The following is a 26,768-nucleotide window of genomic DNA, read 5'->3' as shown; positions in this document are numbered from 1 at the left end:
TATGCTTTAAGCTAACATCAAACCTTGTTTTACTTATGAGATTTCATGGTGGTTCAGATGCCTTAAAAGGCAGCTGCCTATGTTGGTAGCTCACTAGGTTTTGGACCGAGCTTGTGTGTATGAATGTACCATGTTCTTGAGCAGGCTGAAGTATTCCCTAAGCTTCTCTTCCTTGGACTGCACTTCTGTTTCACTCATAGCATCGATCAGATTGTAGAGAAAGTAGGGCACATTTTCTGCAAAGGAAGAGAAAAGCCAATTTGATACTCCTTTCTATAAAATTATTAAGATTCACATAAAGTCACAAAAGAGAGGTTTTGTAGAATCATACGATCGAAATATTGCAATACAGCAAATAATCTTTTAAATTGTGTGTTATGCTGAAACAGGCAACTTTGGCTCAGACTTGATTGAAGTCTATTTTAACTAGTGGCTGGCAGCTGACAGCCTCAAGCGCACATTTGTGTTGTGCGTGGTGATGGAATGAGACAGAGAGACCATCTCTATCTCTCCCACCTGCTCGGACACCAGCGCAGAGGCCTGCTCCAATGCAGCGAGATGACAAACACTTCCAGAAGCTCTGTTAACTCAGCACACAGTCAGCAGCCAGACAGCACTTACACACAAACATGCACATGGCTACTATTCAGACAGAATCAGACACACACACTTTATGCAAAGAACGGCTGTCAGGATAAACTCCATCAATGAGAGCGGCCATACTGATCTGCACACACACCACAATACTGTCATGATTCTACATTAGTGAAACCGGCTCAGAGGCCATACAAGATACACCAGTACTCTGCTCATATAGTAGTTTTTGGAGAGCAAATGTGTAGTTGACATGACAGCAGTGTCCTGCTCTATGACATCATCATGTATGTATTTATTATATTGTATTATAATTATTGCTGTATGTTCTAATGTATCTTTTTAGGATTACATAATTTGAGAAACTACAGGAATATTTGCGGTTCAAAAAAGTAATAATAGAAATGCTGAAAAAAAAAAGTAAAATAAATAATTGGTAACCATTCATGGCACCAGAGATATACTTTTCTTTACACATTCAGTGTCCCTCAGAAAAAAAAAAAGATAGCAAGATACTGTAAGTCACTTTAGGAGGAAAGAAAAACAGTACAAACATACCCGAATTCTCTGGGTCAACCCGATTGAACCGGCTGTCTTTGTAAAGAATTTCTGTGATCTGGGAAAAAATAAAAAAAATATATATATATATATATATATATATACACATGTGTGTGAGAGATGGGTATTCCTGAAGGGTTCTTTAAATTTGATTTCCATTGCCTCTCACGGTCTGTGTCACTCTTACCTTAGCCATAAGCTCAACATCTTGAAACCTGTAGGGGGCAGTAGAGGATCAGAGATGATAGAAAATAATGTTATACAGCAACAAATTAAACCAAAACCTTTCAAGTGCAAGTAAAAACATATTCTGGAATCTGCTAAGCATTGGTTTTTAAAGAAACTATTCATCTGGCATGACGGGTCTTAATTTAAAAAGTGAGAATACTGTATATACCAGTTGTTCACACACATTTAGACCAACACATTTCCATGAACTTTCCAGTTGTTTGTAATTACATGATAAGGAGTCCAAATTTGACATCATTTCATATTGCACTCACAAAGGGCAATTTCTAAAAAAAGTATTTTTTAGAGTCAAGCATAACATTTGTAATATATAAAATGTATATTCACTATAGAATTTCTCATGGGTTTTAAAGTTTGGATCCATTTCCATGACTTTTCAAATGTCAATAAAAATAAAAATTTTAAAATTCTCTAATATTTCAAGGTTTTACAAGAACGCGCAAAAACCTTTTATACATATAGTAAACAATACTTCTAGATAGTCCAAAATTAAATTTTCTACATGTATCTTTTCAAAGACAAAGTTTTAGATTCATATTATATTAATATGCACCTGGTTTATTAATACTATATTCATTTTAAATGTTAGATGTATTTTATACAATATTTACATTCCTGGTATAGGAGGTTCACATGAGACATCATAAATAGCTAAACTAGTGCTCGTGTGCTTTTCTAGAATAAAGAGCGCCAAATGGTCACACATATACTGTACAGATACACAAATACACATTCAAACACATACTGGCACATTCTATAACACTAGAGGTGTGAATCTTCTCTGGTCTCACAATTGGATTACAATTCAAAGGGTAATGATTACATTATGAAACGATTCTCGATGCATCTCGATGCATCTGGTCCTTCAATTTCTGCTAAATTTCTTTTTTACTCTATTTTTTCCCTTTCAGCTTTTTATTTAACAGCCGTTTTAAAAAAAATCAGAATGAGTCACATTACATAAACTGGCCTTTTACAACCAGGATGAGCTGTGAACAAAACATGGAACACCCACAAGATTAAATAAATGGTTCTATACTATAAAAGATTCTCCGTTTTCAGTTTCTTACTTTAGAACCTTATAAAAACATCTCTTAAAATAAAATAAAAAATCCATCAAAACCCACTGAATACTATTACTTCAACTGATTATATTATTATTATTTTTAGTTTTGTTTAGGCATTGTAAATCATTTAATAGTATTTAATTTTTATTTTAAATTAATCTATGCCATGCTGTTCATTTTTAAGCACAAATGGAAGTTGCTGGTCCGGGATAAGAGATATATCTGCTTCTATGAGAGAGCAGCTGTCAGCTTCTCCTCTCCTGCACAGGTGATATTAAAGCGGTTTAAATAGCGCAGTTGTTGCTTCAGAAATTTATCAAATGTCTCGTATGCACTGTTCTATCTGTTTGCTCTGCAAGTAGAAGATTGCACAACCTGTTAAAAGCTATGATGGATTTCAAACCTTTATCATCAGGTGTGCCCACTGTCCTGACAAGCGAGTGATCAGCAATGACTAGGAATAAAGCAAAAGCCAATGAAATGCCGTGATTTAAACTGAACTCCGAGCCGATTCTGATTCTTTTGAGAATTAATACAGAATTGTTTGAGTATGAATCACGATGCATCACTGAAACTAATTTTTCCCCCACTTCTTTATAACACATTACAAAGTCATGATGCAGTGCTGGTAGGTTGTGTTGATGGAAGGAAGCAAGGAGATGAGAAGGGATAAAAAGGTTAAACATTGTTTAAAGATTAAATTATCTCCTGACCTTGACTATTACAAGAGCGGGTCGCTAAGGAGACAAGGCCCTGACAAACCCCTCTACCCTTCTGACAGCCCCAATTACCAGCCTGACGTCCATCGCTGCCAGCAACCTCCTTGCTCTGCTTTCACATCTAAATGCTTTGCTAAATACAGAGGACAGCAGCATCTGCTGCCCTTCGGTCTCCGCGTTTGGATCAGCAATAAAAACAGAGCTCGGCCCTTAACTATCGTACATGATGAGATTGATTCTGTGCTAATATGTGTTTGCACTGGTTGATGCAATAAGAAAAAGGAATGATAAATGAAATATCAAGAGATACTTTGCAAGAACTCTAATAATTCTAACAACATTTCCAATTCCTTTTAATGATTCCAATTGCTTAGCGATTCAATTAAGAATTCTTTAAGAACTTTAATGGAAGAATTATTTGGAAATTAGGAATGCAATTCTTATTGCATTTACTGCCCTTAGTAGTTTGTGCCAAATTATGAAGTCATTTCAAGTTTTAACAGAACAGATATAACAAATCAGAAGAAAATTTTTACAATTCTTGCAAAAGGACTTTTTAATGAAGCAGAGGAGCTGCATAAATGCAATCCAATAAATTTTCCTAACTATATATTAAACCTTTAAATCCTGACATATGAAATAATATTGAGATAGGTTTATTTTTTTTTTCTTTAAGTATTGTTCTTGTTGAGGCTTTAGAAAATTATGTATCAAATATAATACACTAGGCTTTATAAGGTTTAAGGTTTGAGACTCTTAAATCAGTGTAGTTACTGACTGTTAGTTCATATGACATCAGGTAGCTAAAGTTTTTGGTAAAAAAGTGGTATTTTATAAAGATACATTTATTTAATGATTTATTGAAATATGTTACCAAACTTATCAAGTATTTTATGTATAAATAACATAGTAACAATTCTTGGCTCATGAAGAAATTAATAAACGGTGGTTCACTATGGAGGTCAGATTATTTCATTAACCAATCCAAATGATTAAAAAGTGTTTTAAATTCACTAAAAGATTAGCTTCTAATAGTCATTCGTAAAAATTAATTGGTTGCACGGTGTTTCACTTTGTAGATTCGGTCACAGCTCGACTGGATAGTAGCACAGAAAACACTGTCAGATTATTCGAGAACCATTAAATGGACCAAAAAGTCATGAAAATCATTCAGTTCATTTTTTATTTTTTTTTACTGAACCAGTTCTCTTTTTCAATTTCAAACCCTAATGAGAAGAGTTGATTGGCTGGAGGAATTAACCACAAAACAAATGTAACTTTACAGATACTGATGGCCTTAAGGGTTAATGGCCAATGTGAGCACATGCATCTTCCCAGAGGCAGAATAGTTAATAGTCTTTCAGCATCACAAAGAGAACCGACAGAACCCAAACAACACAGAAGATATAAGAAGAACACAAACTCTATTTGCATTCTTAACATGCTGTAACTGCCCGAAGATGACTGCGTCCATATGCATGAGGTGAGAAACGAGTGACTGTCTAGCCAAAAGGCAAAAGATTTCCCTAACACACACAGTAACACACACAGTAACACACACACACAGTAACACACACAGTAACACACTTACCCTCTGAATCCAATGAGAAGACTGGCTCTGAAAGCACTGAGGTCAATGGCTGGGAGAGTGGATGAAGACACTGCAAGGAGTCATAGGAATAAATGAGTGTATGCCACAATGAAATGAAAAAGTATTTCACATTGTTTATACAGCTTCATTACAAGCTAAGCAATCTTTGATTTGAGGGTGCAAACTAAATCCTATTATGTTTAAATGTTATATAGGGACCATATATTTTTTTGTAGCATTTTAGTTTTCCATCTTTAGTCAAGGTTCCCCTCTAATATGTCCCGACCTAACTTCCAATTTCAATAGGAAATACATCCCCAAATTCGTAGAGTGTACTGCATGTATCGTCACAGCACCTCACATCTAATCCCATTAAGTAATGTCAGATCTGAAAACTGAGTGGATTAAACACCACTCCCCGGTGACAAACAGACTTGGAGGATAAACAGATGGAGAGAGGAAAGAAAGAGAGAGCCAGCATGGGTCATAACAGTGAAGGGGAGAAGGTATCTATAATTCAACAGCATTTGTACTTATTCACCTCTGTCAGAGACGCTTCGCTCCCTGGCTTCTTATACATTCACTCGCTAATCATTTAAAAGGCCTGCTGTGCATGTAGCTGCTTAACAGAGTGTGCTTGTTTGTGCCGCTGAGTATATGTAACCCTGATGGGGGGCAATTAGTGATGAGCGCTATCATACAAGGTACAAGTCTCTCCATTGCAGAGTTTGTCTGACCATGAAAAAAAATTATATATTTATACAATACATACATAGAATTGAGTAAAATGGATAGATAGAAAGGGAGAGAAGGTAGTTTTGACCAACATTAATGCTTACTCAGAGAGAGCAGGCCTGAAAGATTTCCATGTGACGCGTCGCTTCGTAATTCTGCCGCAATCAAGCTATCAGAGTTCAAGTCACAGCCAGCCTCCTGCAATTATCAAGCCAAGTTTGATGGTGTTTTAGAACTAAAACATGAACAAAAAAAACACATGCACAGCAGAATACCTTAAGAGCAGTGCGGGCACAGTCTACTGATGGGAAGCAGGACAGAATGTAAGATGTATAAGTTTCAACATCTGCAGGGATATCCAGCTCTTGCATGCCTCTCAGAGTTTCCAGAATACCTGTAATAAAACATAAAAAAATGCTAGTCAAGCATTTGGACATTAAAATATAACATTCAAAATCATTCCCTAAAAGATTCACATTACACCATATGGATACAAACAGTGAATTTTAGTTATACATTTTTTCCTAGATGACAGACAAGTACCAGATTTCCCACACTTTTAACCAACGAATTTTCATGACCATTTCATGATTTTTTCCATGTTGTTCATGATTTATGAATAAGAGGCAATTTCTAGCCATTTAATTCATTTAAAAGTGGAGCATAACTCAAAAAGTTTCCATGAATTCTTAAGATCTTATAAATTTCCATGACATTTCTAGACATGGAAATTAAATTTTAACAATCCCTGATATTGCCAGGTTGTCCGTGATCACGGGAACCCTGTAGCACCCTTCCAAGCACACAGAAGTGCATCGGTCAGTAGAATAAATTCAGTGAAGTAAAGTCCTCCCACAGATATTTAAGGGGGTTTTTACACCTGGGTCATCTGGAGCAATTGTTTCAGAACCTGGTCCATATTCTCCCTTGGTTGTGTTTTTTTTTTTAGGCATACATGAACACAGCAATTGCACTCTAATCTACACCAAAACAATCAGTCCAATATCACCTCGACGAGGTCACCTTGGTCTGATTTCAAATAAACTCTGGAATGGTTAACTTGTGGTGAGAATGCAATCTGACCCAATGAATTAAACCAACCAATATCTCCAAGATAACAAAGAGCATACCTGATTGATTTTTGGAGAAGAAGTCTGTAGGTCAGCATTAGTTCACTGTCATTCATAATAAAAATGTGAATTTAGTCTTCTGTTAAATGCTGTAAATTGCAGGCTATACTAGATATAACTTCATGTTTATAAAAGGTTATCATTGGAGTTAACTTTAGTCTATAACCATGACAAACCACACTTGAACATTTGTACCAATTGACATATTTTAACTGATGTATGAGATAAAACCCATAACAGAACAAAAATATCCAGATCAGTTTGCTCACTTGACTGTTATGAACACCTTTTGGTCAGTTTTGAAATGTTGCCTATAAAGCGAAACGATCCAATGAGAAAATGCAACATAGTTACTATTTTAGCCCCTGTTTTGGAACAAATCCTATGAGTTTCAGATTTCAAAACGCCCTAAGACTGCGCAGCAAATTCCTGGTGGTGTATTTAGAACATGAAAGGCAATAGTACAAGAACACTTTATCAGACTATTGAGGCTATTCAACACATCCGCTTGATTCTCCAAACAAGTCTCATAGACATTGCTAAAAGTGTCTATACCTAAATTTGACTGCCCAACAATAACTGTAAAAGTTTGTACACCCACCTCAAATCCATAATTTATCTAGAGCGTAAAAAAAAAATAAAATTACTTGGGAACAACAAATCATCTTTTCATACTACACTCAATGATATTTTAAACCAGCAAACATGATTAAAAGCTCAAAGCGGTTTACAATACATGGAACCTGGACAATACATGCAACCTGTATGCATTATAAAATAAATAAAACACTCAGCTAATTAGAATATCCTCACATGGAAACACCCAGAGGAAAACCACCTTCAGGAAGAGGATTCAGGCCTTTACCCAGTTCTGTAGCAGGGCCTTGCACTGCTGCCTGGAGCAAGCACATGCATATGGAATAAGTCTTCTCAACATACTCAAGACAAATGTTTGTGTATGTGTGTGGGAATATGTGAACCAGTGATTTGTGCTCTGTTTACTCTTCACCTTGGTCCTTAGCACTCAGGATCGCAATGCTCTGGAGACACCTACACAGCTGAATAAAAGATAAGAGCTGCTTTTATCCGCCATTAAAACCTGCATCTGGTGCCAGGATCTGCCGGCAACCAGTGTGTTAGAGCATTAGCCAGGTAAAGCACCTGGAGGCTGCATCCATCCATCTCTCTATTTTATTCTCATCTGTGCATCCTTCTCCATTCATCCTTTCTTGCAACTCAGTAGCTCTTTGCTTTCAAGCAAATGTAAACTGCCAACCAGACACTCCTTCTCCTCAATGAAGCCTGAGAGCCGTCTGTCTATTCATTCTTTCATTTTTATGAGAGAAGCACACCTGTTTTCCTGTTAAATAATCCATTGATCCATTTGTCAGCCATAAAAGTTGGGTAAGACAGCACAGTCCGATAGGTAGCATGCGAATGGGGATGGGGATGGAAAAGGGATAGCCAGTCAACCCGCTCACTGATTTACCATTTCCATTCACTTCAAAGTATGCATGAGAGTGGGCTTTAATGGAACTAATCTGGTTCAATGAATTCTCAGGCGACTTCCAGATCTCTGTTTGCTACATCACTGAGTTTGATGATAAAAGTGCAAGTGTACAAAGTAACCAAGACTGCGGTCTCTCTTACTGGAGGGGGTCTAAATGGGAGAGGTAAGAGTTCAAACTGTATCTCCAAACAAGGTATATTTTAAAGCAAAATAGATTTTAAAATTTTAAAGACTAAAATGGCATTTCATGCAATGAGGAAAACCTTGAGTATGTTTAGGTCTAAATTAAGAGTAAACCACATCTGCACTCATGAAGCCTTGAAATTGTCTGTGGACTGAATTTAGAGAACACAAACTTAAAAGACTTCTACTGTGTTTCAAAACTTAGTGAGCAGAGTACATAGGCAGCATTTTAAAGCATCATAGATGTAGGGCCAATGCAAGAGCTGTTCTGAAATGGTAGGCAGCAAAATAATGCTGACTTATAAGATATTTTTGACCATAATAAGTATGCCGTCTTGTAGGAGGCACTGTTTTTAATTGTTTTTCTATGTAAACATGCACTAGACAGATAACTTTGAGAACTGCGCCGGTTCTTGCACAGGAGAGATGTATTTTTTAGACAATGTGTCAAGTGGAAAAAACTTCAAATGTTTGTGCTTTGAGACACCTTTGTTCTGCTCTATTCATGTCGCTGCATTCACAATTTTTAGCGCAAGATAGTGTACAGAGTAAACAGCACTGAGAAATGCATTGAGGTGATCTTTGTGGGGAAATATATTTTTTTATAGAGGTGAGAGAAAATTTAGATTATAAATACACTTATTATTATTATTGTATTTATTAGTATTGTTGTTATTATTATTATTAAATTAACTTTAAAGTATTGATAAAAATAACCCTTAAACCCTCATTTGATATATCTATAGCAGTATCAAACTCTTAGCAACATGCTAACCTCAAAGTATTAAAAACAATTGTAAGAGTACAATAATATTCCATTAATAATAATATTAGTAACATTGTGCCATTTGTGCGGCGTTGCTGACAATATTGGTCACTTATGAGGCTCCACTTCAGTTGGGATGTTTTGTTAGAAGACAGCTGCCTATGGAGGCAGTAGACAGCAAGGCGCTTCACTAAGCTAGAATCTTATTACAACTATCTGACAAACTCAGGACAATAAAACTCAGGGGGGGGAAATCGCTCCTTTTCTGCATAATGCGGCAGTCCATTTTCCCCGCTTCGTGGCCGACCTACCAGCCCGCTCGGATCTCCCGATGGCCAGTCTGCCCTTGATCGGCCCCAAAGTGCGTCGGCCCGATTACCAGTCCAGCCCTGAAGGACACAGAGTCTTCCTGTCTTGTTTATGTAGTCCAGAAAGAAAAATGTGTCTGTTCAACTGAGATCCAGAAAGAGGATTATATCAAGGCCAGAACACTTCTCAAATCTAGTCCTCGAGATGTTTCCCAGTCATCTCCTTTCGTGCTTAAAGCGATATTAGAGTTGATTGCAGAAAGCTTTAGAGCTTCCTGCAGTTACTGAGATTTTTTAATAGTACATAATGAAAAAAGTTTAAATCTTTGAAATAAATTAATGCAAGTGCATGTCAAAAGAAAGATATTCAGATTTGTTCAAAATATGAATGGAGCACAGAGCACTTAGAATGCAGATCTAAAAGCCTGTGGTGAAGGACTGAGGCATTCATCTCACACCATGTCACAAGCGATGAGCTGCATCGCTTCTTGAAACTGACAAGAACTGTTAGCTTGCGGCTGCCAAGACAAAGCTAGCATATGCTTTTTCAAACTTGCCTGCCCAAATCCACACCTCATAAAAATGCAAACTTTTCCCCCCTCTCCGCACTCATGGATGGAAAACCAGTGGGAAGAATGGGGGGGGGGGGGGTCTACCCGCTGGTGACACCTGTGGACAGAATGTGACATAGCGCTAAATATTTCATGGCCGTGCACAGTGGCGCACGTAATTGAAAGTGAATTCCCTCAGAGCGCTCGCATTTACATGAGACCAGTCACTACAAATTCTGTCATGAAACATTCTTCATGGTGCAGAATTCAACACAGAGCAAACAAACAAAAGAAAAAAACTGTACAGGAACACAAGGGTGAGATTGATCCTGCATGTTTCATGAAGGTTATTGCTCAAAGATATTGTTTTTACACATACACATCACACGTGTGATGCAATTGGAAGAATATTCTTTTGTTAAGAACATTATTAATTTTGACTCTGGAACTAATATACAGTGAGAAATATAGGTAGGAAAAAAAAAAGAAATTGTTTACCTGATATCAAAATTTACAGACTTCTATTTAATTGAGGTGTCAAAGAGAGAGGCTATGAGAGAGCAAGAATAGCATTTACGGCATACTGTATAACATCAAAAAAAGATCCAAGCTCTCCGAAACCCAGTGAGCTGCCTTGCAGTCCAGCTGCCTTCAATCAGAGCAGCCAAACCTCTGTTGTGTTGTGTTGCACAATACATTTTCTTATTTATTCCAATTAAAGGGGTCATGACATGGGTTTTTTTTTATTGTATTATTATGTTCCCTTAGGTGCAATTATAGTATTAATATATTTTTTTTTAAGAAAAACTTTTAAAATCTAGTGATTTATGACCTTTTCCCACCCTGTTTCTCATCCTCTGATTCAAACAGTCTGTTTTGGGGGCGTTTTCCATTTAAGACTTCAGTGTTAACGCCCACTGTTATGATTGGCTAACGTCAGTGCCTATGTATCAATTATTGACGCCTCCAGCCAGAACAATATGCAAGTAAACTAAGTAAAAACACTGTGATTATTCATAATGAATGAAATTGCGCTTTAAAAAGTAGTTTAAAGTTTAAAATAGATTACTTACAGTTTGCGTCGTCGTTGTTCCCAGAATAGTCGGCACGGACTTATCTTTGAGCAACAGTTTTCTGGCAAAGCCAGCATCATATTGAGATTTGTTCTCAAAACAGTCATCCTTAAAATGTACAGAACAAACGCTTAAGTTAACACTGCCGTGACTGGGACGTCCGCAAAAAATAAACTGCATCCATTTTTCCCTGACGTCTGGATCTTTGCAGCTTATTCAGAGGTTTTGTTTGACCACAGCCAGGAACAGCACATCTGTGTGGCATCGTAATTTTCCTGTGCACAAGTAGTCTCTGTCAGAGCTCGCTGTCCATCGACTGAACACTTGTGAGGCGCACGGCGATACGAAATGAGCGTAGTTGTCTTGCGCTTAAAGCGTAGTTATCTTGTGCTGGAGGCGGTCATATGCAAACGCTGGTACGTCACTTCTAACCATGAATCCAGAACGGGCTGTATTTTGAGCTTGATTAAATAAATGATTCGTTTAGAATGGGGAGGACGTCTTAAAATATTAAACTTGCAGGACGTTTTAATGATACAAAGACCTCTTATATACCAAAAGATCAAGGCAAATTTGGTTTCTCATGTTATGACCCCTTTAAACAATGCTTGTTTACACAAAATTAAATATTCATAATATAAAAAAAATATATATTTTTAAATGGGTTAACGACTGAAACGACTTTTTTGTCTGACGTCACAAATCCCTCTTACTTTTTCAACCCCTCTCCAACTACCTGACTCCATTTTGGTACAGTATTTAACACTGTATACCCCAATGCTCAAATGATCAAAATGAATTCAGTAGGGAAAAAAATTATACAAATTATTTCAAATAAATTAAACTTGAGTATCTAGAACTTTCTCTTTATTTTGAGTTCAGAAACTGACATCTTTTAAGTTACCTGAATTGTTTTATTGTTTTGAGTTTAATGAATTTGTCTCTTTAGATTTACAGAAACTTAAATTGTCCAATTGAACTTAAAAGATCTCAATCTATGCAATACACTGCATTTGTTGTTAGAGAACACATTTGTCATTAATAATTGCACAAATAGCATATCCACACACTTGGATTGCCACTGACAAAACGTTGTACAATCCATTCATACAATGTGACCTCATCTAGAATGAATGGTTATTGGGCATTCGTCTTTACTTAATCGATTTGTGTTGGGAGACAATTCATATTTTTACTTTGGTTAACCAATACTGGGCAAGAGATTTTTTTATTCCCAGCTTGGTTTGCATGGCACTCGACAGGTAGAGTAAATATGAAAATGAATTGTTAGAAAATGTGTATTTGTGCAGGAGACTTGTTAGAGTTTAATGTTTTATTGTGTTATTTAGAAGAGTTTATGTTATGTTGGAATTTTGGGGGGTACATTTCTGGTTTAGAGTGGAGCTTAAGCTTAGGTTGAGGACAAGTACAAGTTAAGAATGTTCTTTACTCATTGAGAAATTGCTATGCTAATCAAAGCATAGTGTTTCCAGTTAGCATTCATTCAGCATGCTAGTATTTCCTGCACTAGCTAATTTATACTGGAAAGAGATTTAAGTTCCTTAACAGATCTAATTTAGTCAGGTTTACTTAATTTAATTAGGTTCCCTCTACTTCAAGTATTTCAATTGAGATTACATTGTCATTTTAAGTTCAGTGCCACCTAAATGTATGAACTAGCTTACTCAATATTTCAATTTAAGCACAATTAACATGCATGAGTAGTGCCAAATCAAAATCTGAAAGTTCTACTATCTTGCACATGGAGTTTATAAAATTAATACATTTGATATAGCTGATTTCCTAATTTCTCATGCAAATTTATTGGGTTTACAGTGGATCAAATCCTTTAATAAAAATTATCTTTTAATTTTACTTTAAAATACTATTTAGGTAGACAAATCACTACTTCTGAAACAGAGCTAACAGATGCAGTTAGACTCTTAAAAATGCTGTATATAGTTTCATAGCCTAAACCATTTCAGACTCTCACACCAAGAGTGGAGGGCCCTGGCCTTCTCTCTGGCCAGAGCCTCCCTGTACGCAGTGTGCACACTCATAAATCCTGACTGCATGCACAATACTGAGTGATCAAGAAGAATCAGGCCGGTTGCTTAAGACTCACCAGGGATGTTCTTGTCTTTCTGGTGTTGAGTAAAAAGGGGCCAGAAATAGTGCGGTCTGACAGGCAAACCTCCCTCCTTCATCCTCCTCATGAGCTCAACAGCCATACCTTCAAATAAAGAACAACATTATACTTACACCTGCTACAAAAAAAAAGGAGCTGTAAAGCCATCTTAGCCATTTTACTAACTTCTGCCAGACTTAGCCACCTCAACCACCAGTAGAGAACCACTGTCTTATGATAACTATTTCAGGCAGTGGGGCCATATTATTTTGTCAGATAAACTATTACTATATTAAAACATTATTAAACTGAAGTAGAAACAGTTTATATTATTTTTTTTAAATCGTTAAGGTTAAGTTTTATACCATTCAGTATGATCAACTTTATTTCTTTTTCAAGTTCAGTCTTGAAGGTAAAACTTACAGGCTTTTTAGCATGCTAAGTTTGAACACTGAGGAGTCCATTTGTGGCAGAATAATCTGCTTATCATTGACACTAGTGTACTATCACAGCTAGTTTGGCTTGATACCGTGACAAGGAATATTTTCTTATTTCATGTATTTATGATAAATATGTAAATATTAATTCATATTTTTGTCAGGATGTTGGATTGCTCTACTGACCTTAATAGTTGACAACAATGCAAAATAACTGCACTGGGTTGTCAAATTAGTGGATTTTCTGTGGAAATTTTGTGAACTTCTGTGAAGTGGAAATGTAAAAATTTACTTTTGTAACTATTATGGCCAGGGTTCCCACAGATGTGGAAAATATTAGGGAATTTAAACTCTTAATGATCTTCATTACATATTATTTTGACCGTTCAGCCGGTTCCCGCCGCCTCCTTTCCCATTTTAACCTTGTTACATTGTCATTAAAACAAATTCTTTAATTGTGCATCTTACAAATATTTTATTCAACTATGTATTCTCAACGTAACAATTCTTGGTTCATTCATGATGAAACTGATGTGCTCCCTTAAAACACACTTCGCTTTCCAAAAAAAGTTAATAACTTGGTCCGTAAATAGTAGTCCATATGACTCATGTCAGAGTAGCTGCAGAGTTTTTAAAATAGATTTGATTAATAGCGTGGAACTTTTAACTTTAAAGACACTTTAACTTTGAAATACATCAGAACTCTTATTTTGAAATGCTTGCACGTCCCTGTTTCCAGCTGCTCATTCAAACAAATAAGGGATATATATCCTGCACTCCTACAATGATCTACAACAACACTTAAAAGTAAACATTGTCATATTTCATCAACACTAGATCTTCATCATCAACAGTTGATCTTTAGTGATAGTTTGTCATACATTTCCGATATGGCCAAATGATTGTGTACTGCTCTGCAATAGCTGGAAACACTCACAAGCCCCCACATGCTGGGAGAAAATTCAACAGTCACATTTTCACTTTGAAGGGCGTAGCACATGTTTATTTAAATAAATCTTATTCCTTTGAAGTTTGATAATCACATTGTAATATTATGATTCCTGTCTTCGCGTCCACAAATTTAAGACCTCTTTAAATAAAAATAAAAAGTCTTTTGTTGTATCATTTAAGACTTATGACCTTACATTTTGGAAAACCGAATGTAAGAATTCTTTAAGGATCTGCGGGAGCCCTGCATGTGCTACGTTCCATGTTTTGTAAAGTCACACAACAGATTTATGTGAGGAACTGACCAAAAGTGCAAATGAGTCACTCAAAAATTGTTGACTTTCCAACTTACAAAATATTGAAATTTTCTGTTAAGTTCAGTTTTTGCCCATAAACGCTTGGGGTAAATATTGTTGACATGCTTTTTATTCATAAAAGGACAACTTGGCTGTTGTTCTTTCTTTTATGATTTCATTTTGTTATTTTCAAATGGGTTACACCACCACATTTTTAGGATTGAATTCCCCTTTAACTCAAAAAGTCCTGATGCTGGTTGACTTCATTTTTAATTCAAAGATTTCTAAACTTTTTTTTTTTTTTGTTTGTTTTTTCAGTGTGGTTTAAACTGGAGAAAAAAAATCTAGTTCATTGTACTAACCAGTCTTCTTGGCATCCAGAGCACATTGAAGTGTGAACTGCAGTGGTGTAGAGTGCAGACCAGAATCCTTGAGATCTTTGCAAAATCCAGCCATCTTGTCCACAGACTGCAAGACAACAACACAAAAATAAACAAAGCTCTTGGCAGCCATAAATTTACATTTATTTACATTTATGCATTTGGCAGATGCTTTTATCCAAAGCGACTAACAGTGCAATTATTACAGGGACATTTCCCCTGGAACAACCTGGAGTTAAGTGCCTTGCTCAAGGGCACAATGGTGGTGGCCGTGGGGTTCGAACCAACAACCTTCTGATTAACAGCCCTGTGCTTTAGCCACTACGCCGCCGCCACCACCACCACTCACAGGTTCATAGTGTAACTCAAACAAACAAGTTCAAAGACAATACTATCAGGGATGTGTGAAACAACTAATTTCAATGATATATAAATGAACATTTTGGAGATGACTAGTCTAAAAAGAAACCAACCATCAGAAGTCATAAAATTGCGTTTATCAGACCTATTTAAAAGACTTAATCTATTCCAAATCTGAACACAATTCCACTGAAAAGGGGCATTTAACTGCGAATTGCTAATCATGCATATCATAATTGTACATTAAATAAAGAACAGAACACCTTCAGCGAAAACAGTTTTATTTATTGAAAACAATTGAATGAATAGTGCAGGAACAATAGAGCAACCCTAATTCAGCCTGTTCTAAACAGAATTCACCAAGTAAAAAAGTTACTTAACACATTAAAACAGTCAGGACTTTTTTGAAAATAATTAACAGGCAAGTCAAATATACGAGAGAGAAAAAATGCGCCAAGATGCTGCATGTATTTCACTACGTGCGGTCATGCATTAGCCATAAAGTGCATCATCTAATATGACAGCCGTTCTTTAAAGAACGCTAATCAATTACAGTGACGATGTAAAAAAAATAGCCATCCACCTTTTTCCTACATCCTGTGATGCTTAGCGAGAGATATGGGCGTTACTTCCGTTGAAAGTTAACAGCTGTTGCAGCGAACATCCGTTCATTCTGTCATTGCTAAATTGGGATTTTGAGGAAAGCGTGTATGATTTCGTGAGGACGTATATCAATGACCATAACAGTGTGTTACTGAACGATAATAAACTGCAAAAAAGTCAGACAAAGTGCACACAAAACCGCCACGCTGTTTCTCCCAGATGCAGTTGAGATTTAATATAAGCACAAACACAACATTTTGAGCAAAATTATTGGTTGTTTTAGTGGAGTACCGGTGTTAGTTCAGCTTCAGATGAGTGTGCTTGCCATCTTGTGACTCTGTGAAATCTCATACTTGGGTATGTAATCGCTTTTTCAAGTTTTCCGATAGAACGGTTATTTTCTTTTAAATCCACACGAAAGTTTAAACAATTGTTCGGCGGGTGATTGACTGGGAAGTGGTGCTTTGCTGCTGTCCGGGACGCATCAGGATGCAGTTTTAACCTCAAATGCGATGTGGTTTTTGACTACCTCTGTATGTGTTTTTGTGATCCAATCAAAAAATATTTTGCACCCCGTGTACAACTATATTTAGCGCTGACCATTTGCAATTGGACTATCCAAAACATATCTTATTAGCAGCTGTAACAGGGTCTAAAAGGACTGTAGCCAGAGCTAGGTAATGTTATAGAATGGCACACATTTTTTTCCCCAGAAAGACCCCCAGGAAAAAGGTGGCTAGAATAGAACAATTAGGCCTGTGCTGTAGTCTACAATAAACCTAATGTATTCTAAACATGACATGCACACAGAATAAAAGATCGTTTAACCCGTTAAGCAGTCTGCACTTGTTGAAAATAGCCTTCACAGCAGATTTATAAAAAAAATGGCATTCCTTGCCTAAAAGAGTAATTTTCTAGGCTACTTACTCAAAAGCATAAATGTTTTGATGAGCAAAATATATAAGAGCAGATATCCTGCAATTGAAAAGCCTCAGTGGGAAAATAACACCGATTTAAAGAAGACTCAAATGTGAAAACATTCATAGTGACTTGTAGCCCAACGTTTCGAAAATCCTCTTCCCGCATCACCACTAAAGTGATTTCACAGCTACTTTGCAGAGTTTTCTTGTCTAGCGAGAGAACATCTTTCCGCACGCGCAGCCAAACGTAAATGTGTAAAAATGTTGAACAGTTTAAATGGGAAAAAAAAAAATTAACCAACTAGTAATTCCAGAGTCGACTAGCGGCATCAGAACTCTTTAGTCGACTAGGCTCGGACATTCCTAATTACTAGCACTCTTGATATGCACTTGTTAAGATACTGGGTTGTTTTTCCTTACCTTGTCCATATTGACGCAATGGCGAAGAAAGAAATTTCCTAAGTCTGGAGAATCACTGGTCTGTGACTCTACTTGCAGGCCGGTAAAGCTCTTCAGCACGGAAAATGCTGTATCTTCATGTCCCTGGGTAATCAGACTCAAGCAGAGGTTCATAGCATCTGAGCAAATAGATACAACATGGGTAGAGGTTTGTGTTAGTTTCAAGATAGAAAACCAAATTAATCATTCATATTCAAAATGCCTAAAATCTGATCTTTTTCTTCTTTAAATACATAGGGGAGCATTATAGCTCGCAGTAAGTGCTTAGGGCTAAATTCAAAGCTAAAGGTTTGGCATTCTAACATAACAGTGGTTTGAGTGGGCTCACCTGGTACATATCCTCTCTCATGACGCATGCGCTCCACAATCTCAGGCACGTACTGCTGGTGGCCGGCCTTAGTCAAACTGAAAATCACCTGCATCAAATCTCTGTCCATAAGATGGATGTCAGCATTTTCCACTGTCTCTAGAGTCTAGACAGGAGGCAAAATATGATTACAGAGAGCTTTACTTGCAGATACTAAAAAGTACAATATGCAAAAAAACTCTGATTATGTTATGATTCTTAAAAATAACCGATACAACGTGCAATGAAGAAAAACAGAGCATAACAATAAGGATGGCCCAATTGCCCTGTGCTAGCGTGCAAGTGTTTAATGCCAGTTACCATCAATTGAGCATTGTTTAACAACGTATTAGGGGTTGCGCGGTATACCGGTACTAATAAAATATCAGGATACCAAAACATTTAACACGGTACGATATCATCTTGCTGTTGGATGCCATTTAATAAAAAAAATATAGTCACATGCGCTGCACCCCAGTATGAATATGAGTCGCCACTCTGCCCTGTCATCTTCTTCACACAGACGCACAGCATGCACACAAACACGTAGGCACGCACACACTACGAATGCTTGATTTTCATGCAGTGTGTCTAATAGTATCCATCTGCAGAGCCACAGATCAGTGTGTAGAGTATAAACGGCTGTGAACTCTCAAATGAACTCCCCCACTGCAGCCGGAGATTTTAGCTCACGTTTCACAGGAAGCTTGACATAATGAACAATTCACAAACAGGAATAACTTCAAAAGACCTTTCAAAATAAAAGTCCTGCTGAGAGAGAGCTCTGTTCAACTGATTGAGTGAAATTGAAGACATTAAGACAGAAAAATATTACTACTGTATAAAGTTGTAATATTCAAAGCAGTCGCAATAATACTTATATTTACAGTAATATAATAATAAAATGGTTATATTCTTAGTATTATCTGTAAGCAAAATCACATACGCAAGTGTACTGAATATCAGCATGTTGTGATTCAGCCATGGCAGCTTTTTGCCTCTGTAATCATATTTTAGTTTTCATTTAATGTTTTCATTAATACCGTAAAGTTCTTTTGTGCATCTATTTTTTGTAATATATATATATATATATATATATATATATATATATATATATATATATATACATATATATACACACACCTAAAGGATTATTAGGAACACCATACTAATACTGTGTTTGACCCCCTTTCGCCTTCAGAACTGCCTTAATTCTACGTGGCATTGATTCAACAAGGTGCTGAAAGCATTCTTTAGAAATGTTGGCCCATATTGATAGGATAGCATCTTGCAGTTGATGGAGATTTGTGGGATGCATATCCAGGGCACGAAGCTCCCGTTCCACCACATCCCAAAGATGCTCTATTGGGTTGAGATCTGGTGACTGTGGGGGCCATTTTAGTACAGTGAACTCATTGTCATGTTCAAGAAACCAATTTGAAATGATTCGAGCTTTGTGACATGGTGCATTATCCTGCTGGAAGTAGCCATCAGAGGATGGGTACATGGTGGCCATAAAGGGATGGACATGGTCAGAAACAATGCTCAGGTAGGCCGTGACATTTAAACAATGCCCAATTGGCACTAAGGGGCCTAAAGTGTGCCAAGAAAACATCCCCCACAGCATTACACCACCACCACCAGCCTGCAGAGTGGTAACAAGGCATGATGGATCCATGTTCTCATTCTGTTTACGCCAAATTCTGACTCTACCATCTGAATGTCTCAACAGAAATCGAGACTCATCAGACCAGGCAACATTTTTCCAGTCTTCAACGGTCCAATTTTGGTGAGCTCTTGCAAATTGTAGCCTCTTTTTCCTATTTGTAGTGGAGATGAGTGGTACCCGGTGGGGTCTTCTGCTGTTGTAGCCCATCCGCCTCAAGGTGGTGCGTGTTGTGGCTTCACAAATGCTTTGCTGCATACCTCGGTTGTAACGAGTGGTTATTTCAGTCAAAGTTGCTCTTCTATCAGCTTGAATCAGTCGGCCCATTCTCCTCTGACCTCTAGCATCAACAAGGCATTTTAGCCCACAGGACTGCCGCATACTGGATGTTTTTCCTTTTCACACCATTCTTTGTAAACCCTAGATATGGTTGTGCGTGAAAATCCCAGTAACTGAGCAGATTGTGAAATACTCAGACCGGCCCGTCTGGCACCAACAACCATGCCACGCTCAAAATTGCTTAAATCACCTTTCTTTCCCATTCTGACATTCAGTTTGGAGTTCAGGAGATTGTCTTGACCAGGACCACACCCCTAAATGCATTGAAGCAACTGCCATGTGATTGGTTGATTAGATAATTGCATTAATGAGAAATTGAACAGGTGTTCCTAATAATCCTTTAGGTGTGTGTATAATATATATATATATATATATATATATATATATATATATATATATATATATATATATATATATATATATATATATATATATATATATATATATATATATACACACACACCCCTTTTTCAGGACACTGTAAAGATAATTTTATAAAATTCAAATAACTTTATTGTAAAAGACTTAAACAATGTTTTCCATGCTTGCTCAATGAACCATATAAAATTAATGAACATGCACATGTGGAATGGTCGTTAAGAAACTAACAGCTTACAGGCTGTAGGAAATTAAGGTCAAAGTTATAAAAACTTAGGACACTAAAGAGACCTTTCTACGGACTGTGAAAAACACCAATAGAAAGATGCCCGGGGTCCCTGCTCATCTGCGTGAACGTGCCTTAGGCATGCTGGATGGAGGCATGAGGACTGCAGATGTGGCCAGGGCAATAACTTTCAATGTCCATACTGTGAGACGCCCAAGACAGCGCTACACATCTTCGCAGTGGCAGACCACATGTAACAACATCTGCACAGGATCCATACACCCGAATATCACACCTGCGGGACAGGTACAGGATGGCAACAGCAACTGCCGGAGTAACACCAGGAACGCACAATCCCTCCATCAGAGCTCAGAATGTCCGCAATAGGCTGAGAGAGGCTGGACTGAGGGCATGTAGGCCTACTCAAAGGCAGGTCCTTGCCAGACATCACCAGCAACAACGTCACCTATGGGCACAAACCCACCTTCGCTGGACCAGACAGGACTGGCAAAAAAGTGCTCTTCACTAACGAGTCGAGGTTGTGTCTCAACAGGGGTGATGGTCAAACTCGCGTTTATTGTAGAAGGAATGAGTTACACCGAGGACTGTACTCTGGAGTGGGATCGATTTGGAGGAGGAGGGTCCGTCATGGTCTGGGGAGGTGTATCACAGCATCATCTGACTGAGCTTGTTGTCATTGCAGGCAATCCCAACACTGTGCGTTAAAGGGAAGACACCCTCCTCCCTCATGTGGTACCCTTCCTGCAGGCTCATCCTGACATGACCCTCCAGCATGACAATGCCACCAGTCATACTGCTCGTTCTGTGCGTGATTTCCTGCAAGACAGGAATGTCAGTGTTCTGCCATAGCCAGCGAAGAGCCCGGATCTCAATCCCATTGAGCACCTCTGGGACCTGTTGGATCAGAGGGTGCGGGCTAGGGCTATTCCCCCCAGAAATGTCCAAGAACTTGCAAGTGCCTTGGTGGATGTGTTGGGTAACATCTCACAGAAAGAACTGGCAAATCTGGTGCTGTCCATGAGGAACAGATGCACTGCAGTACTTAATGCAGCTGGAGGCCACACCAGATACTTACTACTTTTACTTTTGATATAGACTTTTGTATCTGTAAGACTTTACATAAAAAATTACTTATTGTCTAAAATAACTGCAATTTCATATATTTGTTGCACAAGTATCAAGTTAGTATTGATACCGAAGTACCAGGGCTGGTATTGTACTGAATTTTCCAGGAGAAAGAAGCATTAAAAATAGCATTTCTAGCAACCATTGAGTAACATTACGGATGTAAACCTAAAACAAATTATAAAAATTATTTATCATAAATTGTTGTTTTTTTTTTTTAGAGAAATGTATAGGTTACTAAAATAAAAATTATAATTCAGTCAATAAATAATATTTTTTTTTTGTTTTAGGCCAGTGAAAACATTTGTAGTGTAAATACAAATCTTTAGCACAACTGGGTAACCAGAATTCTTTTTTATTATTGAGTCCAGAAAATAAATTAGTCTATAATTTTTAGTGGCATGAACACACACACACACGCACGCACACACACGCGCGTGTGTGTTTTATTACTACAATAATTTGAATATGTCTGAACCATTATTAAAAGCATTTCCTAAATCAGTGCATTTTACTTCCCATAAACACAGACCTGTTTAACTTTGTCAGTGTCGCCTTTCTCAGCATATACATTGAGGAGAGACAGGTACGTGTCTGGGCCTGGTTCAATTCCCGCCCCTCTCATGACTGACAGGATGCCTTCAGCGCTGTTTATGTCCCTGCACACACAGTACATCATCACTCAACACATATGTGACAAACGCACAGATAAAGGACACACAGAAATGGCATCAGGTCAGTTGTACTGTACACTAGAAAGTCGACTCACCCAGCCCGGGCATGGCCTGTCACTAGAGAGTTGAAAACAGCTTCTGTGATTGGCAGGTCTTTGCTCTTCATAAAGCCCAGAATAGTACTGCAGGAAAAACATGTTGTGATACACCACAAGTCTCAAAATTTCTGTTACAATAGTGGCCATTTACCCAAAATATGTTTTTGTGTCCATTTGTGCTTTTTTTCTATGTAAAAATGCTTTAGATGCTCATACTGTATTGGAGCATGAGGCCAAAACTCGATGCTTTTTCTGAATTTCATGCAAGAGTGCCATGTTATCTAAAAACTGCGTCAAGTAAAAAATAACTAAAAAAAAAACATCCTTAGGCACCTGTTCTATTTTTTTGACTACATCTAGCTTTTTTTGTGCAAGAACGCATTGACCTGAACAGCCAATATTGTGCCTTTGAAGAGCACTGCGGGAAGGGGATGCCACTTGAAGGGTCATTCCAAACTAAACTAAGAAGATATTTTTTTTCATGTAGGGGCATTCCAAAAGTCTTAGCAAAGGGTGCATTTAAACAGTAATGCCATGATCTCTCCAGAGTGCTCACATCAAGGGCTTTGTACTTCGGAGTGATTTGGGCATAGGGATGATCAATTTGCCCATCATTTCTTGCTTGACAAGACATTTGATCTTAGTGTTCTCATAAGGACACATAAATTTGCTAAAAATGTTACTTGAAAATAATAGTAATATCTCACCTTGCACCTTCAATGTCCCCATCCTGACAGTATGCAGCAATGAGTCTCTGATAGGTCACCTAAACACAAATATATATATAAAAAAAGCAAGGCTAGTTAGCAAGATAAAAAAACAATATTTTAAATAAAATATGAATTATTTGCTTGATAAAAAGTGCCATTGTTAACTCTCAACACTCCTGATTACTATTCACAATTGACAGTATTTGTGATGATTTCACTAGCAATATAATATTAAGAAACATTGTGATTTAATGTCCTTCAGCCTAGGTTCTAAAAGGGGTCATAACATGAGGAATCATATTTTCCTTGATCTTTTCATATATAAGAGGTCATTGTACTATAAAAATATACTGTAAGTTTCAGAACTCAAAACTTCCTCCTCACTGCCGAAAAGAACATTTGTTAAAACCAGGCTTCCAAAACGACTCATTATCAACTCATTTTGGGAAATTTTATGTGGAAGAGATGCCTTGATTATTGATTATCAAACTCACCCTATTTGGCAGAACATTAGCTGCTTCCATTTTAGCCAGGAAGTCAGTTGGAGAGAATTTGAACTCATTCTGCAGGTAAGTCTTGAGCAGGGCATTATAATGGCTCACATCATATGTGGCACCTTCAGTAAACAGAAATGAAAACATCAATATAAATGTTCACAGGCTTAAACACATAACAAGAGCCTGTTAAGGGTTCTCTTACACCTACCAAGTTCTTGAAGCTTTTCCCAGATACGTTGCGCTAGCTCTGTGCGCTCGGCCAAGGGAACCTCAGGGAGCAGGGAACCGCAGCTTCTCAACAACAATAGGGCTTGATTTCCACTTGGATAACCTATTGGCAGGTGATTTAAAAGAAGACATTAGGAACAGTGAGAGATGGGTCTACATTAACTGAATATACCAAAATGGAGAGATCATCAAAAATGCAAATACCTGTTCTGCAAATATCATGAAAGATGCGAAGCAGCAGTGTTTTCGTGACCCTGCCTGTCCGTCTAACTGAGCTGTCTAGTTTCGCCAGAGCCCAGTCAAACTGCTGAGCCTGCTTGGAGCGGACTGCTAGACTGGGCTCGTCTTTAAACGGTCCCCTCTGCTCTGGGACAACTCCATAATGTCGACAGCTTGCACTGGGCAAAGCCGATCTGTATGAAAAGAGGCTGCAGAAACCATATCTACAATAAGTCTATACCCATGACACTTCCAGACTTTTATACCCTGTACTCAGTAGTCAGTCTATACATATATGTACTGTAGGCTAGCCTAGTCAAGTCATCTGCCATAGAAGCTGAGAGTGCCACATCTCAGCTATTTAGGTTATTGTAGACCCCTAGGATGGGAAGGATTGAGATACAGCTTGAAACGACCTTGACATGCTGACCTTTAGCACATTCAAACATTGTTTACTGGAACTCTAGAACTGGTTTAAAAAATAAATAAATACAATTTCATTACACAACAAAATACTTATGTACTATTGACATTAATACCTGTCATGGGCTTGTTAGTTGTGTTGGGTTGGGTTGAGTATTGCATTACTTAAAGCTACCTAATTGGATTCTACATGTAAAAAACTATGGTGAAATATATGGGTGAAATATGTCATAATATGGGTTACGACGAATCAAAGAAAGATTTAAGAGAAGCATTCATATGATGCAGTGATACTAGAAGTTAGCTTATGCAAGGAAGCCTTATTTCTGTCACTCAAGATCATTACATGTATACATAAATTGTTACAATTTAGTGCCTATTTAAATAACTTGCACACGCCACATTATTATTGTATCATAACTGCTCGGTACATTTAAAAAAAGGTTATCACTTCTCAATGACAACCGTATGATCTAAACGCGCATGGCACGGAGTCACGCCGAGATTTACCTGTTTACATTGAACCGTCTTGGTACTGTCTGACAGCCATTAAACCCTACACATTTAGTACCGACCGCTCCGCTGTGAAGACGACTTGCAGTTAGTCCATGTCTGCTGCTCCCTATGACCTGAAGCAATGCAGTAGGTGAATATTTGAGTAGCCGGACTGATCTTAAGAGCGCAGCCATGTTTAACCTGCAGAGGGAAGAGCGAAGGACATCCGCACCATGTGACAGGCCAGAGGGTGACGGGCGAGACCACTGCAACCAGAGGGGTATTTGAACACTCTTCCCGATGAGAAGTATAGAAGATGTATCATACATATTTGAAACATTTGTTTCAGCCGTTCGACATTTAATCAAACGCAATATGCAAAACACGTTTACTTTTTTGTATAATTGTTTTACTTTATTAATTCGTTTATTTGACGTTTTACTTTTGTCAGAACAATGTGCACAAACAACAGCCAGAATTTACAAAACGAATAAAGCTTCCATAAGTTTTCCATAATCAATTTTTGGCATGAATGAAAACGAGGATGTGGAAAAAAAATTTTTCTAATTAGCAAATTTCTAATTTCTAAATTTGCGAAAATGACCGGGACTCGGCATTGTGATGTGCATCTGGTCTAATACTTAATTGTGTGCACGCATATTTGTATTGCTTTAACGCCTCTTTGCAAGCCCCGCCTTCTCGCACACCAATTGGTCAATTAGAAGAGGCTTGCAGCAACTATTGGCCAAATTCCTGCCTGTCAATCTCTCCGTGAACACGCGAAGCACTGTTGTGTTCGGCATCAACCCGTTACTTAACAGTAGCAGCAAATGACAGCTGTGTGGAAACAATGCCAAAAGAAAAGTGCAAATTTTTACAGAAGATTTGCACAAAAAATTCCCATGCTTTAGTCCAGGTCGAGATCCGTAGGAAGCAGAATGTATGACATGTAACACTTGTGTCAGCTGAAAGTTCATCAGGTAAATTAATGGACTACTTTTTCTGACCAGGTAAAATTGTTATCACATTGCTTCATTTTCCATGGCCATTCAAAATAATAGTAATGTAGGTACACTAATGGCATCAAATATTTTATTTTAGTACATGGACATTCAAAAGAATGTTGGAAATATTTATATATATATATATATATATATATATATATATATATATATATATATATATATATATATATATATATGTTATGCTAATATAGTCTCTTTTTCACTGTATTAAAGTTTGCATTCATATCTGTCATTAAAGTTTACGTTGACTGTTCTGCCGGTTCCCGCCTCCTTCTTGCTCATCCGTTACATTTACATACTGTATATTCGTCAGTCTCTTGTATAAACAATCCCTTTACTCTTAATTAATCAATCAGTAATTAATCACAAAATTCTATGTATTATTATAGTGATAACAATAATTAAAAAATCTTTATTGTCTACAGGCCAATTGTCCTTGGAATAACATACAGATTATTATAATTATTATTATTTGTATTTTTTTTTTGGTTGGTTGGTTGGATTGAAAAAATGTGTGTATTGTCTTGTTTAAGGGAAGTTCACATGATGAGAAACACTAACATTTAAACACAAAATCAAATACATTTGATCATATTTATGTTAACGTGTTGGCTGTACGCAGGGGCAGACTGGGAAGAGAAATCACCTGGGATTTTACATAGAAACTGGCCCAAAAGTTGTTGAGCATGGAGGGGGGTCACTGTCCTTTTCTGCATATCGCTGCCCCCTTCGG

The 26,768-nt window shown here is 37.4% G+C and overlaps 1 protein-coding gene across 1 annotated transcript in view; it reads right to left on the bottom strand.

The window, feature by feature from the left end:
* The window catches only part of lrpprc (leucine-rich pentatricopeptide repeat containing), a 77,886-nt gene extending 52,658 nt beyond the window's left edge, over positions 1-25,228 (bottom strand). Inside the window, exons 1-17 of the mRNA XM_052089939.1 lie at positions 25,026-25,228; positions 24,078-24,301; positions 23,854-23,976; positions 23,643-23,764; positions 23,146-23,204; positions 22,436-22,522; positions 22,199-22,325; positions 17,894-18,038; positions 17,527-17,684; positions 15,206-15,311; positions 13,160-13,267; positions 5,789-5,907; positions 5,618-5,711; positions 4,779-4,848; positions 1,340-1,367; positions 1,153-1,210; positions 130-236 (exon numbers count right to left, since the gene is read on the bottom strand). Of these exons, the coding sequence (XP_051945899.1) occupies positions 130-236; positions 1,153-1,210; positions 1,340-1,367; positions 4,779-4,848; positions 5,618-5,711; positions 5,789-5,907; positions 13,160-13,267; positions 15,206-15,311; positions 17,527-17,684; positions 17,894-18,038; positions 22,199-22,325; positions 22,436-22,522; positions 23,146-23,204; positions 23,643-23,764; positions 23,854-23,976; positions 24,078-24,301; positions 25,026-25,204 (1,914 nt within the window). The 5' untranslated portion in view covers positions 25,205-25,228. The remainder of the gene's footprint in view (positions 1-129; positions 237-1,152; positions 1,211-1,339; positions 1,368-4,778; positions 4,849-5,617; positions 5,712-5,788; positions 5,908-13,159; positions 13,268-15,205; positions 15,312-17,526; positions 17,685-17,893; positions 18,039-22,198; positions 22,326-22,435; positions 22,523-23,145; positions 23,205-23,642; positions 23,765-23,853; positions 23,977-24,077; positions 24,302-25,025) is intronic.
* Positions 25,229-26,768: the final 1,540 nt, after the last annotated feature.

Source organism: Xyrauchen texanus, chromosome 24 (genome assembly GCF_025860055.1).
Source record: "Xyrauchen texanus isolate HMW12.3.18 chromosome 24, RBS_HiC_50CHRs, whole genome shotgun sequence".
Lineage (NCBI taxonomy): Eukaryota > Metazoa > Chordata > Actinopteri > Cypriniformes > Catostomidae > Xyrauchen > Xyrauchen texanus.
Note: the sequence above shows the minus strand (reverse complement) of the source record. Positions and strands in the feature narration are given on the sequence as shown.